The following is a 14,963-nucleotide window of genomic DNA, read 5'->3' on the forward strand; positions in this document are numbered from 1 at the left end:
CTCTCCCACAATGCGCTGCGCAGAGTAAAGCCAACGTTTCGAGATCACATATCTCTTGCTATTTATATATGCGTTGTTCCCTGTTGGGCGTTCAGATGTTCTCTGTTTATCGAAAATAATCCGGAGGGTTTTATTTTTTAATTTGCAATTATAGTGTCAGGAGCCACAAAGAAATGCTTAAAGAGTTGCATGCGGCTCCAGCAGGTTGCAGACCCCAGCCAGACAGATTTTAAAATCTTTAATTCCTGCCCAGGAGTGCCTTCTGCTGGACCAAACCAGGACAGCAGGCAGAGCCAGGTCTGGAGAGCCACACACGGCAAGGGTCAGAGAGGTAGCTGAGTTAGTCTGTATCTTCAAAACCAAGAAGTCGTCCTGTTAGTCTATAAGGTGCCACAGGACTTCTTGTTGGTTTTGAAGACACTGCAAGGGAAAGCCGGAGAAGCAGGGATTACATGGAGCTGCAAGCTGCGAGACTGCCAAAGAAGGCTGGGTGGTAGGGCAGCAGCTGGTGAGACTTAGTCAAGGACTGAAACACCTTTGATGGCTGACATTTCCCCTCTACCTCCTCTGGGACATTCACTCATCCTCCTGGGCCTCCAGAGCTGAGAGTCCTGAGAGCAGGTTCCTTTCCCGGCCCAGGACCAAATCCTGCTGTGCATCTCCTCCAACACATGCAGGGTACAAACGTAGCATTTCCATGCCCGTTTGGGTTTGCAGGGCTGCCCTGCCCAGCCCAGCCCCACAAAGGGCACGCCTCACAGGAGAGGTAGCAAATGGTGTAAATACAGTCCCCAGAGCGCAGGCAGAGAGAGTCCCTAGCTGACCCATCTCTGTGATGTGGCCCCACTGCTGCGCATCATATTGCAGCCCAGCCTAGGGTGGTACCAGGGAAATCGGTAGACTCACGGAGTCAGGAGCCAGAGCTGGAGCAGACCTATCACACCCCTTGCAATCCAAGTCCTCCCCTTCCACCCTGAGGCAGATTTATCCATTTGCCCCATCTCCATGAGACGATACACTTCAGAGGCTCCCAGTTAATTCACACGCACAGGCGAATGGCCGTTTCACAGGGTTTGAATGGGCGTGGGCAGTGTTTCGCACTTCCAGTACAGGATACTCTCTCGCCTATGCAATCCCCCTCCTGTATCAAGCCCCCTATCAGTGAGCTGCACTGTTGCCTCTCAGGGACCCTCCTGCTTATGCACGAAGGCAGACTCCACACATCCAAGGGTGATGTATGAGTGGGATGCGGCTACATGGTCAGTCTGACCTGCTGTAGTTTACAACTCCTTCCAAGGCCCTCTAATGAGAGAGTGATGTTCACCTACACGTTCCCTGCATCTGGCCCAGAGAACGGTTAGAATCGCGCTCCTTTGCCACCCGCTGAAGACAGCGAGATTAGGGCTGCAGGAAAAATGAAAAAATTTACCAATCATTTGGAAATAGCTTTGCAAGGTTCAGCATCAAAGGGACGCCTTTATCTTCATTGGTCCATTTTAATTAAAAATCATAAATTTTCACTTACTGACCTCTCCTCTCTCCCACCCCCTTTAGTTTATTTTATTTCTTGTAAGTGGCCTGTGTGAAAAACCCAGACCGTGGTACCAAAAGTGTCATCCGACGTTTTCACAGAATATTTGCAGTAAAAGTATTTTGAGAAACAGCCATGACAAAAAACCCAATGAGAACTACACAGAAAGATCAACGGGGGCTGGGTTTTTAGGTTGTCTCCCTCCCAGAAGTTTTCATTGGTTGGGGGGAACTTGGCATTTTCAGACTAAAAAACCCCCTCCAAATGTTTTTAAAATTCCAACCCTCTCAGCCCTGACAGGTCAGAGAGGCAGCTATGTAGCATGGCCAGGCTAAAGGGCCGGTCTCCTGTTTGCCGGGGAGTCGGCTTTGACTTGAGAATCTGGCTCTCCTGAACACCGCCTCTCAGAGCTCTGTAAAACACCCAGTTTCGCCCTTCTGTCGAGGGGCGGACAAGGTCTATGCCGCTGAAGAACACTCAGGCTGGAGAGGTCTGTGCACCACTCGCCTCGTGGCTGGGGTTATCCCTGCTTGGAGTTCCAGTAAATGGTTGACAAGAGGTACGTGGGCAAAGGACTAACGTGAGGGGCTAAACATGATCTGAATAAATCCCTCCCCTAAAGGGCAGGGCAGGACATGGGGAACAGCTGCCACCTTTTCAATGCCATGTTAAGGGCCGGATTGTGCCTTTATCCAATCTCCATGGCGAGGCCCAGCATGGCTCACCGTTATGTCTGACCCTATGGGAGATCAGAAGGAAGTCTGACTGGAATTCCTGTCCCAGCAGCCAATCCACGACAGCTGGGCAGCCCATTTCCCAGTCACCACCACCTGCAGCTTGGCCTGGTCGAACTTCCAGTACCGGTCATCCCTGAAAAAGTACACAAAGCCATCCCGTTGCGTCAAGGCACCGTTCACGCCGGCCGGGACCCCGTTCCAGTCCCTCAGGCTCCTGGGGTAGTAGGGCTCCACCTGCAGCGTCTCCTCGCTCACCACATAGTACTTGGGGCCCTTGAAGAGCACCAGGTGGCGGAGCTGCTGGAAATACAGGGCCGCGTCAGGGTGCCGAGGGAGGTTGCTGGTGCTGCACTTCTGGGGGAATCCCTCCTCCAGGGAGGACCCATTGTATCGCCAGCACCGGCTGCCTGGGGAGAAGCCAGAGACAAGCTGGTTAGGATCGCTGCAGGGGTGGGCTGTCTACGGGGCAGGGCGGGAGCTATCAACAGCATTTTCACAGTGGCAAGAGAGAGCTGGGGAGCTGGTACCTCAAAGGTGCATTGTTAATAAGTAACAGACAGCGTGTTTCATCAGCAGGTAGCAAAGCGCTTTACGAAGAAGCAAGGCACCATTCCTGCCATTTTATAGGTGGGAAAACTGAGGTAGAGAAAGGGGGTGTGACTTGCTCGAGGTCACCCAGCCGGGCAGTAGCAGAGCTCTGACTAGAACCCAGCTCCTGAGTCCCTGTCCCGTGCTCTAGCCCCCAGGCCACACAGGCTGGTCACACAAGCCCCTGGAAGGGACGGATGGTGTTCTGGTCCAAGTGCAGCACTGGGTCCCGAGTGGGTCACCAGCAGGAGGGGAGCTAAAAACCAGGTGAAATGACCCCAGGCAGCAACATGCGCCTGAGTGGCCCACGCACACTGATGGCGACAGAGCACTTTGCTGTGTGGGTTCCCAAGCCCTGGGCTAGGATTCAGACCTGGGCCCAGCTCCCCCGTGGTGATTTGCACCAACTCAGATCATCTGCCCCTCATCCAACACTGCCTAATAGCTATCAGAGGCCTGACCTATCCCGCCCTCTTCCACGTCCATGGGAAGAGCCCAGAACCCTAACGCCTGTGTGTGGTAGGGACCACGTCCACATCCCGCCGCTCTGAGATCATGGGCAGAGCTGGGGAAGTCGCTTTCCACAGAAATATTACGAGTTTCCATCACAGCCCTGTGTCCCGCCAACGTCAGCCTGCAGCTGCTCCCCAGTGCCGGCCAGACACGGCCCTGGGCGGTGGTCATGTAAATGGACAGCAGGGGAACTGACGACCTGGCGACAGCTGGAGACAGACAAAAAGCGGGGAAGGAGAGGGGTGCTCGAAGGGAAACGGCGCCAGTCAGCATTCAGGGCTGTAAACCAAGATCTCTGCAGTCACTGGCACAAGGCACGAGACACTTCTCACTACCATCACATCTCAGCCTCCTCTATCCCGAATGCATTTATTCACCCATCAGCCCTTTGAGATCTGGCCAGGCTGTTATCCCCATTGCACAGAAGAACATCTGAGGCATGGAGAGGCTAAGTGATTTGACCCAGGTCTGGCAGAAAGTCTGTGGCGGGACAGGAATCAAGTCCACTTCTTCCACTGCCTGGTCTAGTGGTCTAACCACTGGACCACGCTTCCTGTCAAGGGAGCACCTGTTCTGGGAAAACCAACCCAACAACATCCTTCTAGCCATGGCCCACGCCTGCCCTTGCAGCCCCTCCAGCCTTTTCCTCTCCACTGCAATGCCTGCAAAGCACAATCAGCTGCCAATGGCTGGCAGGTCATGGCTATCAACTTGTACCGTGGGAGGGCCTAGATGTCCCAGCCAAGGTCAGTCACCCTGGTGCTCAGCCCTATACAACTACATTGGTGGATGCAGCTGGGGCCTGGCTTTCTCCCAGTGGCTGTGGCAATGCAAATAAACAGTACAAGCAGCAGCATTTCCTTCCACAGCAGCCACAGGCCCTCGACACTTGGGCCAATCTCCCTCTGCCCAGCAGCTGGCTGGGTGCTGGGCTACGCCCCCTAGGGTGGTGGCAAGGGAAGAAAACAAACACGCTTTACGAAGAGCCTGCTGGTGCCCAGGCTGTGTCTGAGCTTCGCCCCAGCCAGCTGCAGGAACAAAGCCCCATTGCGAACAGCCTCCCAGCTGTTACAGGGGTAAGAAAATGTGACGCTGACATCCGTTCTCCTTGGCAGCGAAGTGCCGGGGCCTGCCCTACCGGCCCTGCACCATCCTGTTCAACGTCCAATAAGCCAGCCAGCTGCAGCGGTTCAGGCACAGAAGGAACTCCGTTATCCTAGTCACACGGGCCCCTAGCTCCACAGCCACAGCCCCCGTAATGCTCAGGGCTCAGAGCTCCCTCTTGGCCTCCTGCCAGTCAACACCACTGAGCGCCTGCCACGTGCTCACCTCCACAAATGGGCCCACAATGGAGGAGGAGTGTCAGTTTACAATGGGGAAACTGAGGCCCGACAGCGCAACGTGGACTTGCCCGGTGGCAGCGGCGAAGCCAGGACCTGAACCCAAGATCCCACCTCGCCGCCTAGCGGCTGGAGCACCAGGCCACACTCCAGAGGGACAGACAGAGCAAGGGGACAGCCACAAAGGCCTCCTCCCCATCTGGGTCTTGCTACCTTTGAAGAAATAGAATTTGCCGCCTGCCTCCGACATGGCAGCTGCGTCGATGCCAGCTGGAAGCTCTGCCCATCGGGTCTGCAGCAGCTGTGGCTCGGTGGCTTTGCCTCCCTTCTCCACGACCCAGTAGTGGTGGCCTTTGAAGACGTAGAGGTTGTGATCTGCATCTGTGCAGGAAGGGAACCGAGTGAGAGGGCACTTGGCTTTACGAACCTCAGTCCTATCTCCGCAAGGCAACAACCAGCCCCGCTGCCCCCCACGCAGAACAGAGAGAGCCCCAGGCAAAGCCACAAAGGCACCGGCCTCTCTCGAGGATCTGCCTCTGCTTCCGGGATCCGCACTCGGCTCCGCACTCGCCCGCGGGAGCTCAGCTTCCCAGGACCAGCTCCAACCTTGTGTGTGCCCCTCTGCCCCGACATCTCCACCTGTCGCACCCTCCCCACCCCAGCCCGTCACTCCCACCCATGTGCTCTGCACCCCATCCAGTCACACCCAGCTCCTCACCCAGGGCCGTCTTCAGCTCCCTCCTCTTCTCAGCCCACACTCAGGCTCCGTCCATGCCCTGCCAGGTCCTCTTCCAGGCCATATCCAGGCCCCTTTCCCACCCAACAGCACCGACTCTTCGGTCCCCTCTCTCCCGCCCACTGCAGCCGCCCACCCACCCCTCCACAGTCTCCAACCCCTACACGCAGGGATTGCTAGCGTGGAAGCCGTCGCCCTGTCCTGCCAGTCCAACAAAGCCCCCTTCTTCCTCCTCCACCTCTCAGGCACGAAGTCAGCCCAACGCAAACCACTCCCTGGCCCACCTGAATCTCTCATTCCTCCAGCCTTCCCCTTCCGGGCTGTACATCGCAGAGCTCACCGCCTGCTGCATCGGCTGCGCCTTCCCTCTGCACCCCTCTGCCACGCCCCTCACGCGACCACGACCACTTCAGTAACCCACCCCGGAGCACGTTACATGGCTCCCCCTCCGTGCTGTTCTGCAGAGGACAGGCGTCCGTCAGTCCGACCACAGGCCGCTTGGCTCCTGGTTCAGTTCTGGAGGTCCCCTCCACACTCCTCAGTGTGGTGGCCAACCTGGCAGGTTTCCCATGGGGCATGCCCCTCTCCTTCCTGGCCTGCACACCTGCCCCTCAGGGCACACATGGATTTCTTCCTCCGTCCATTCAATGGGACCCCAGACTTGCTGCCTGGGTGGTTAATAAGCCCACCTGCACCAACAGCAACCAGGGGTGGGAAACGGGCCAAGGGCTCTGTTGAGTCTGTTGTTTCCATCGTGAACGCCTGCAAATGAGAAGCTAGGGGAAAAGGCGGGCAGGGCAGAGCAGCGGGGAGCATCTCGGAGACTCACCAATGGTGATGGCATCGAAGGAAGACTGGCAGTAATAAGAGCCCAGGCTCCCCTGCAGCTGACCATTGCCTGGAAAACCGGGGCTCCAGCCATGGAAATGGGCAAATAACGTCCCAGGAAGCCGCACAGCCGAGCCCCGGGAAGGCTTTCCTGCGATGGAAAGGGAAAGCGTGAGCTGTGCAGAGTCAGTGGCTGCACTGGGGATGCTTTGGTAAGAACACAAGAGCGGCCACACGGGGACAGAGCAAAGGTCCATCCAGCCCAGTGTCCTGTCTTCCACCAGCAGCCAATGCCGGGTGCCCCGGGGGAGTGAACAGACCAGGTATCAATTCCTCTCCTGTCGCCCATCGCCATCTTCTGACAAGCAGAGGCCTGGGACACCACTCCTACCCATCCCGGCTAACCACCATTGCTGAACCTACCTCCACAAATTTACCTAGGTCTTTCTTGAACACCATTAGCCAGGGGTTCCTCCAGGGTGGCGGCAGACCCAGGAAGAAGCGAGCTCTTTGGATGCACTCAGACAACACAAGAGCCTGTTTTCCAGGTGTGAGGCAACACCAAAGGCCTCAGACCCCTTCGTCCGCACAGAGCACCTCTGCGGTACTGCTGAGCTCCGGTGGGCAAGCTCTGCGCAGAGCTGGGCCAGCACATGGAGAGAACACACCCGCAAGCCAACCGACAGCAGAAGGGAGCTGTGCTCACCGTACAGGTTCTGGACAGCAAGGATGTCATCCCAGCTCAGCACAAAGTCCTTGCCCAGCTTCTTATAATAGGGGGACATCAGGGCGGTGCGGACGGGCGAGTGCTCCAGCCCCAGCGTGTGCCCAATCTCATGCGCCACCACCACAAACAGGTTGCGCCCCTTGCCGCTGTGCAGGGACCACCTCTCGGCGCTGTCGAAATGGGCCTCCCCCCGGCGGGGGAAGAACGCGTGCGCCAGGGCGCCCCCTGGGAAGAGAGGAGCGAACGTGGTTACAATTCACGCGGAGATCCCATGCACATGCCAGGCCTGTTCTCCAGGGGGCGTGGGACGTCTGGGCACAAACGGCTTTCTTCCCAGCGGGATGCAGCAGAACTGCGTCCCGCCACCGTTTGCCCCGGAGCCGTTTTTAAAAGGTGCCACTGCTCCACCTCCCGGCCTGCAGGGGAAGAGCAGGAGTCGATTTATTTGGCTTGGCGGCCAGCTGGCCCATTACACCAATTACCTCCTGTTCTTCCAGCGCAGGTCAGGGAGCAGCTCCTGCAGCTGTATGTCGGGGAGCCGTGTAGCAGGGGGCACGTGGAGCTCCTTGTGAAAGGCTGGGTGGGGGCAGTTGGTGGAGGGTAAAGCCTGGTGGTGGGTTGGGGCTGTGGGAGCTGGGTTAAGCCTAACCGAAATGAGAGTCCTGCATCTTTCACTACCCAGCTTTGGAGGAGATAGAGAAAGCAGGGCACAGCTCCATGCTTGGTGTATATTAACCTCTCCCTGTCTGAGCCAATGAAGCTCCACTAATTTACACCAAGTCTTCAAGTGCCCATGTCCTTGCAAGGTGTCAGGACACCCTGTAGGACGAGTGTTGTTCAGTAGTTAGATGGGAGTGAGACCAAAGGACTTGTGTAGTTAGCTCATGTCCAAGCCAAACTAAAGCTCACTAAGGATGATATTCTGCCTCCTTAAATCCCTGCAGCTACTTCCACCGGCCAGCATGGCCCAAATCTGCTCTCCTTTCCACCTGCATGACCCAGGAGGAACTACATCCAACCCCGCGGAGCTTGTACCAGAGCGAGTTCCGAGAGACAATCAGAAATTCAGGGCTGGAAGGAATCTCCACAAGTCATCAGGCCACGGCCCCTGAACTGAGGCTGGAGCAAGTGCACCTAAACCAGCCCTGAAGGTGTTTGTGCAACCTGTTCTCAAACCCGCCAGCGATGGGAATTCCAGAACCATTCCCGGAAGCCTGTTCCAGAGCCCGACTCCCCTCAGAGCTAGACGGTTCTTCATAAGAGCTAACCTAAGCCCCAGATCAAGCCCATCACCTTGCTTCCTACCTCCAGGAGACATGGAATCACAGGGCCAGAGGCCTAGAAGGGACTGTTGCAACTTGTGTCCTTTCGTCTAACCCCTGCCAAGATGCAGGATTTGTTGCGTCTAAGTCACCCGAGACAGAGTGCCGCAGCCTCCTTTTGGAGACAATCCATGGTCCTAGGGAGAACAACTGGCTGCAGTTCTGTTTAGAACAGCTCTGAACATATCTGACAGACGTTACCACTAACGACTCAGCAGGCCAAGGTTCTAACCTTTGCTCGGGTCAGGTCTGCTAAACCATGGGTCATGTTTACCACTCTCCTTTGGACTCTGTCCAGTTTGTCCCCATCTACCCCGAAGTACAGCACCCAGGACTGGACACAGAGCCAGCTGAGGCTTCCCCGGGGCCAGGCACAGAAAGACAATGTCTCACGTCTGATACCTTTGTTAACAGAGCCCAGAATGACGTTAGTCAGGCCTGTCCTCTTTTGGCCATCAGGTGCTATTCCTGGCCAATGGCATAAGCTGATCTGCTCGGGTGGGAGGGGGACAGGAGAGCATCGCAAGCCTCTTCCCCCTCCCAAGCCACCTGCCTCCACCTGCTACCTGGTAAGAGCCCCAGTGTAAAAGAGAAGCTTACGATGAGGGAGCGATTAGCACCTGGCCCATCGAAGGCATTGCTGAGTCCATCGTTGTGGTCACCATGGAAGAAAGCCAGGCGGATGTCAGCAGGACCCTCTGGCACCTCCCAGAACACCAGCGCTGAGACGTTGCTCCAGAGATTGAAAGCTGCTTTCACCACCTGCTGCACCTGGTGCTGGGGCAGGTACTCAGGCCAGTTCACGATCCGGTAGGTCAAGTGCCGAGTGTACCACTTGCCACCTAGAAGAGGGAGAGTTTTTTAATGCCTCCACCATGCTTCCCATCCACTGATCTCACTGCGCCTTCCACAAGACGTCTGGGATCATTAGCCCCATTTTATACCTAGGGACATGAGGGAACTGAGAAGAGATGCCATCTGCTCATGCTAGAGCCAGGAACAGAAGGAAAGCGTCCTATCTCCCACCCCAACACCCAGTACAATGGACTATACCTCATCACCACTAAACCGTGCACTGAGAAATCACAGATCCTGATCTCAGGAACCACAGAGTTAGTCCGGAGTAGGTTCCTTTATCAGAGTGACTCTGGCTGCACATTGATGTAAATGAGATAAGAATCTAGCCCAAAGGTTTTTTTCAGCTCAACACACCTCCTCCAGTTTGCACAAGGGGCGAGATTCTGATCTCAGCAACAAGGGAGTAAATCAGGAATAATTCCAATGTCTTGAATAGATTTACACCAGTAAAACTGACAGCAGGAGTTGGCCCACCAAAGCGCCTCTTAGAATCAAGGATCCCCGGGCCTACTAGCCCCAAAGTTTAGACAAGGGAGCAATCATGGACAATGCAGTAGAGCACCTCTGGGTGGCAGGAGATGCACAGAATACATTTCAATCTCACCAGGCCCGCTACTTAGTTTGTCCCTTACCGAGCATCTTGTAAACATAGTGACCCATTGTTTTCAGTGGGACTCCTACCAAGGAATGAATGAGCCCAACTAAAGGGTGACCTCTGTGATGCTACTGGTGCCTACCTGTTCCAGAAACGGGTGTAATTCTCTTCTCATCAATCCGGAAGAGCTCCACCAGCAAGAAAAGGCATTGGAAATGTCAAGTGTAAGCTCCGTGGGGCAGGGACCTTCTCCTTGTGAGGTGCTTGCCTAGAAAGCCTAGCATCATGGGCCTCCTAGGTGCTACCATAACACAGCTAACAAGAAAGAGAAGGGCGAAGGCCAAGGACTCCATGGAGTCCACGCTTGCTACTGACTTTACCTGGAAGGTGAGTGAATACCACGGTGTAGGAAAAAAAACAGCTGACAGAAGGGCATAACAAAGCCACCAACTCAGTCTGGGCCACGGTGTGAGCCCCAATGCATTGAAACCCATCCACAAGAACTCTGCTGGCTTTAACAAAGCGACTCCGGATTTACACCGAGATCAGGACCTGGATCTATCTCACGCCCTCTTGCTCTCGCCTTTCCTGCCACACCTCCCTTTTAGCCGGCAGGTGCCCTTTGTTTTCATGCCCGCTGACTTGGAGGAAGTCACATCATCGCTGGCACACGGGCATACCAATGCGCAACACTCCCCCACCCAGTTACACTACCAATGAATCCAGGCTCAGGCTTTCCCACCAGGGAGCTGCTCTCCTGCGTAGCTCAGCATTTTGAAGCCAAAGGGGGTTTTGTCTAAGTTAGGAAGGAAAATGGGACATCCAGCTCAAAGCCAAGAGGAGTAACTGCACGTAGAGGGCCAGATCCTTAGCGGGACAGCTCTTTATGTGCCCTGGCACCCCGGTGGCAAGTGGGGCCCAGATCCTCAGGGATATTTTAGGCACCTAACTCCCATGGGACTCTGGGCCTTGAACCGAGAAGATTTTGAATCCTGATGTCACCATTGCTCTGCAGTATTTGTAAACCACTGTTACAACAAGATGCCGGCGCATGAGAACCAGAACGGACATCAGAATGAAACTTGATTTTGTTCGCCAGGAGGGGAACCAACTGGACAAAGCATTTAACCTTTGTTCACTTGGACTAACCTCAGGCATTGTCTGTGTCATAGGGAGGGAAGGACATTTGCTTTGAACAGGCCTAAGGCTCCATTCCCCATGGGCCTGCATTCTGTCTTCCTCTGCTCCAGGACAAGAGGCGTGTGACATACATGCGACACAGAAGATGAGAACCACAGCATTTTACACTCCCTGGGTAAGTGCAGGACTAGGGCTGAACAGGGCCCAGACACACACGCTCTAATATTCCAACTCCAGCTGCTCTCTCCTCAGCCCTGCAGGGAGGCGGCAACCCGCTCAGGCTGCAGTGGGGAAAAATCTGTCCCCTTCCGACTGGCTGACTCCAGACTGAAGGACGAGGTCCCCTCTCGCTCCAAAAAGCTTGAGGCACGATCCAGATCTCGTCTGTGCTGGTGTGAATCAGAAGCGACTCCCGGGAAGCCAATAAGTTCCAGTGGAATAAAGGAGAATCTGGCCCTGCATCTGTGCATTCTGGAAAAGCCAGTCCAGAGCCCGCAGCTAAAGCACAGTGAGTGACGGAGACTAGGAAGGGGCACCTGCAGCCTGGATGGATGGTTTCCCCTGCTGCGATGGGCCCATTTCCTGGTCTATGTCCTGGCTGGGCACTGTAGTATCAGGTTTCCACAAGGCTGGAGGGAGAGGGGGAGGGGACAAAGGTGGGGAAGGGTTGTGGGAGCAAGTGCAGGTTTTCCTCCAGGAGCACTTGGTGCCTAAATCAGTATGGCCACAACAGCAGCATGCTCGTCCCCAGACACATCAGAGCCCTGTTCCCTCTTGCTGCATATGGAATCCTAGAATCCCAGGGCTGGAAGGGACATCAGGTCATCTAGTCCAGCCCCCTGCTGCAAGCAGGATCAACCCCCACTAAGTCATCCCAGCCAGGACTTTGACAAGCCGGGACTTAAAAACCTCTAGGGATGGAGATTCCTCCAACTCTCTAGCTAACGCATTCCGGTGCTTCACCTCCCTCCTGGGAAATAATTTTTCCTAATATCCAACCTACACCTCCAGCTCTGTAACTTCAGACCATTGCTCCTTGTTCTGACATCCCCCACTACTGAGAACAGCATCTCTCCATCCTCTGTAAAGCCCCCTTCAGCAAGTTGAAGGCTGCTATTAAATCTCTCCTCAGTCTTCTCTTTTGTAAACTAAATAAGCCCAAATCCCACAGCCTCTCCTCATAGGTCATGTGCTCCAGCCCCCTAATAATTTTCATGGCCCTTTGCTGGACCTTCTCCAATGCATCCACATCCTTTCTATACTGAGGGGTCCATAACTGGACACAATACTCCAGATGTGGCCTCACCAGTGCTGAATAAAGGGGAATAATCACTTCCCTAGATCTGCTGCCTATACTTCTCCTAATGCACCCCAATATGCTGTTAGCCTTCTTGGCTACAAGGGCACACTGCTGACTTATAACCAGCTTCCCATCCACTCTAGTCCCCAGGTCCTTTTCTGCTGCATTGTTACTTAGCCAGCCGGTTGCCAGACCCAGTCGCACCCCAGAATGTGCGGCGTAGAACCAAGATAAACAGATGCTCTATGCTGAGCTCTTTGGAGGGTCTGGGTTCCCAGCCACTGGCCTAATTCCTTCGTCCTGCCACATTTCCCCTGGGGAGCATCACATGGCAGGCTGTTCAGTCTCTCTTCTCTTCCCCAACCAGCTGTCAGCACAACTCATAGATCCAAAGCCAGCAGGGCTGGGAGCTGACCTTATCTGTGAAGTCAGATCCAAAAAAAAAAAAAAAAAACATTGAATACTTCAGCTTTTTCCACACCACACATCACTCGGTTGCCGTGCCCATTCAGTAACGGGCCTGAAATTTGCCAGACCTCTTTCTTGTTGCTAACACACCTGTAGAATCCTTCTTGTTACCCTTCACATCCCCACCAGCTGCAACTCCAATTGTGCTTTGGCCCTCCTGATTCCATGCCTGCGTGCTCGAGCGATATATTTATACTCTTCCCTCGTCATCCGTCCAAGTTTCCGCTTCCTGTAAGCTCCATTTTTGTGTATAAAACCACTGAAGATTTTTCTGTTAAGCCAAGTTGGACATCTGCCATATTTGTTCTTCCTTCTGCACATTAGGATGGTTTGTTCCTGCACCCTGAATAAGGCTTCTTTAAAATACAGCCATCTCCCCATCTTCCCCCTCATATTAGCCTTCCAGAGAATCCTGCCCATCAGTTCCCTGAGGGAAACAAAGTCCGTATTTCTGAAGTCCAGAGTCCATATTCTTTTGCTCTTCTTTCTTTCTTTGTCATGATCCTGAATTCAACCATCTCTGGGTCACTGCTTCTGAGGTTGCCACCCACATGTACGTCCCCTACCAATTCCTCCCTGTTTATAAACAGCAGGCTGAGCTGAGCATGGTCCCCTGGCAGGTTCCTTCAGCACCTGCCCCAGGAAGTTTTCCTGCAACATTCTCCAAAAATGTCCTGGATTGACTGTGTGCTGCTGTATTGTTCTCCTAGCAGATGTCAGGGTGATTGAAGACCACAATGAGAATCAGAGCCTGTTGGCTGAAGAAAGCCCGGTCTCCCTCATCCTCCTGGTCTGGCCATCTACAGCAGCTGCCCCCCACAAGATAATCCTTGTTGGACTCGGCTCCAATCTTAGCCTAAAGACTCTCAACTTGATTTTTATTCATTTTATACCAGAACTCTAAGCAGTCCTACTGCTCCCTTACATACAGTGCATTCCCTCCATCACCACCTCCTTCTCTTCCATGACAGTGTTCCATCATGGTTCCAGCCATTCCCCCGAACAGCGCTCCCCAAACTTTTTAACCTCTCCCCACACTTTATCCTTATATTCACCCTCCCTGCCTCTTGGAGCCAGGACCGGGAGCAGGGCCGTGGGTGTGGGAAGGGGGCGTGGACGGGGTAAAAGAGCTGAGGCTGGGACCACAGCTGAGGGTAGATATGGAGCTGGCAGCTGGGATAAGAGCCATGGGTGTGGGGTCTGACCCAGCCCTAGCCACGACCCTGAATGGTCCTCTGTGTTGCCAAAGGGGTGTGCCTCACAGACTGGGGATGTCTGCCCAAGGAATGTTTGGGGAGAGCAATCCTGACCCAGCTTACAGGCTAGGGGCTCTGGACAGAAGAAGGTGACTGGAGAGTCTGGTAAAACAAGGTGGTGTGAATGGTGCCTCTGCTCTGGGTCTCGCGAGTGCCTGGGGTGTGAATGTGGAGGGATGTGGTGGTGTCAGGCTGTGAGCTTCCAGCACGCGCGTGTCTGGTTTGACCAAATTTCTCTACACATATGCGAGGAGCTTTGCCCCCAGTGCCACCAGACCTCTTGTCAGTTCAGGCAGCCATAACTGGTCCTGCACAACATTAGCACAGCCACCTGGATCAGAGCAACGCTCAGGCTAGCCCAGGACCCTCCCTGCTAACAGCAGCATTCCCTGACCTGTTATCCACATGGGCAGAATGAATGTTGTTAGATGCACCATTATGGAGCGGATGCAACACCTCAGCTCCATACTGAGGCACACAGTAAAATTCCTTCTGCTTACGGATGATCGGGGGTGGGGTGGGACCAAGGGTTTCAGAGTGCGAGAAGGGGCTCAGGAGGGAGGAGGATGAGGACTCTGGCTGGGGGTGCAGGTTCTGGGGTGGGGCATTTGGGGTGCAGCAGGGGGCTCAGGTTGGGGTGTGGGGTCAAGGAGGGGTCTATTGTGACAGATTCAGATGCAGGGCTGGGGCTCTTGGTGGGGGTGCAGGGTCTGGGGTGGAGTTAGGGACTTCAGGTGCAGCAGAGGACACAGGGCTAAGGCAGGAGATTAGGGTTACTTAGACTGGGCGCTTTCCTGGGGCAGGTTTTGCTGGGGGGGCCTGCAGGAGGTTCTGTGAGGTCCATGTTGCCCCATGCTCCTCTGCAGCCACCAACCCCACTGCTGACGACTAAATGCCGCCCTGGGCCATGCACATGGAGTCAATGGTCACGAGGGTGTGCGGCTGAGAGCAGAGCCTGGCTTCTGGGGTCTGCGCGGCGCTGAGGATGCAGCCGAGACGAAGCCCACGCCAGGAGAGAAGTGTG

General features: G+C 54.9%; 1 protein-coding gene across 1 annotated transcript in view; it reads right to left on the reverse strand.

Annotated features, from left to right (window-relative positions):
• Positions 1-1,542: 1,542 nt before the first annotated feature.
• The window catches only part of MMP28 (matrix metallopeptidase 28), a 39,941-nt gene continuing 26,520 nt past the window's right edge, over positions 1,543-14,963 (reverse strand). Inside the window, exons 4-8 of the mRNA XM_075014130.1 lie at positions 8,943-9,164; positions 6,980-7,225; positions 6,275-6,424; positions 4,923-5,090; positions 1,543-2,675 (exon numbers count right to left, since the gene is read on the reverse strand). Coding sequence (XP_074870231.1) covers positions 2,281-2,675; positions 4,923-5,090; positions 6,275-6,424; positions 6,980-7,225; positions 8,943-9,164 — 1,181 coding nt within the window. The 3' untranslated portion in view covers positions 1,543-2,280. The remainder of the gene's footprint in view (positions 2,676-4,922; positions 5,091-6,274; positions 6,425-6,979; positions 7,226-8,942; positions 9,165-14,963) is intronic.

Source organism: Carettochelys insculpta, chromosome 19 (assembly GCF_033958435.1).
Source record: "Carettochelys insculpta isolate YL-2023 chromosome 19, ASM3395843v1, whole genome shotgun sequence".
NCBI classification, from domain to species: Eukaryota; Metazoa; Chordata; order Testudines; family Carettochelyidae; genus Carettochelys; species Carettochelys insculpta.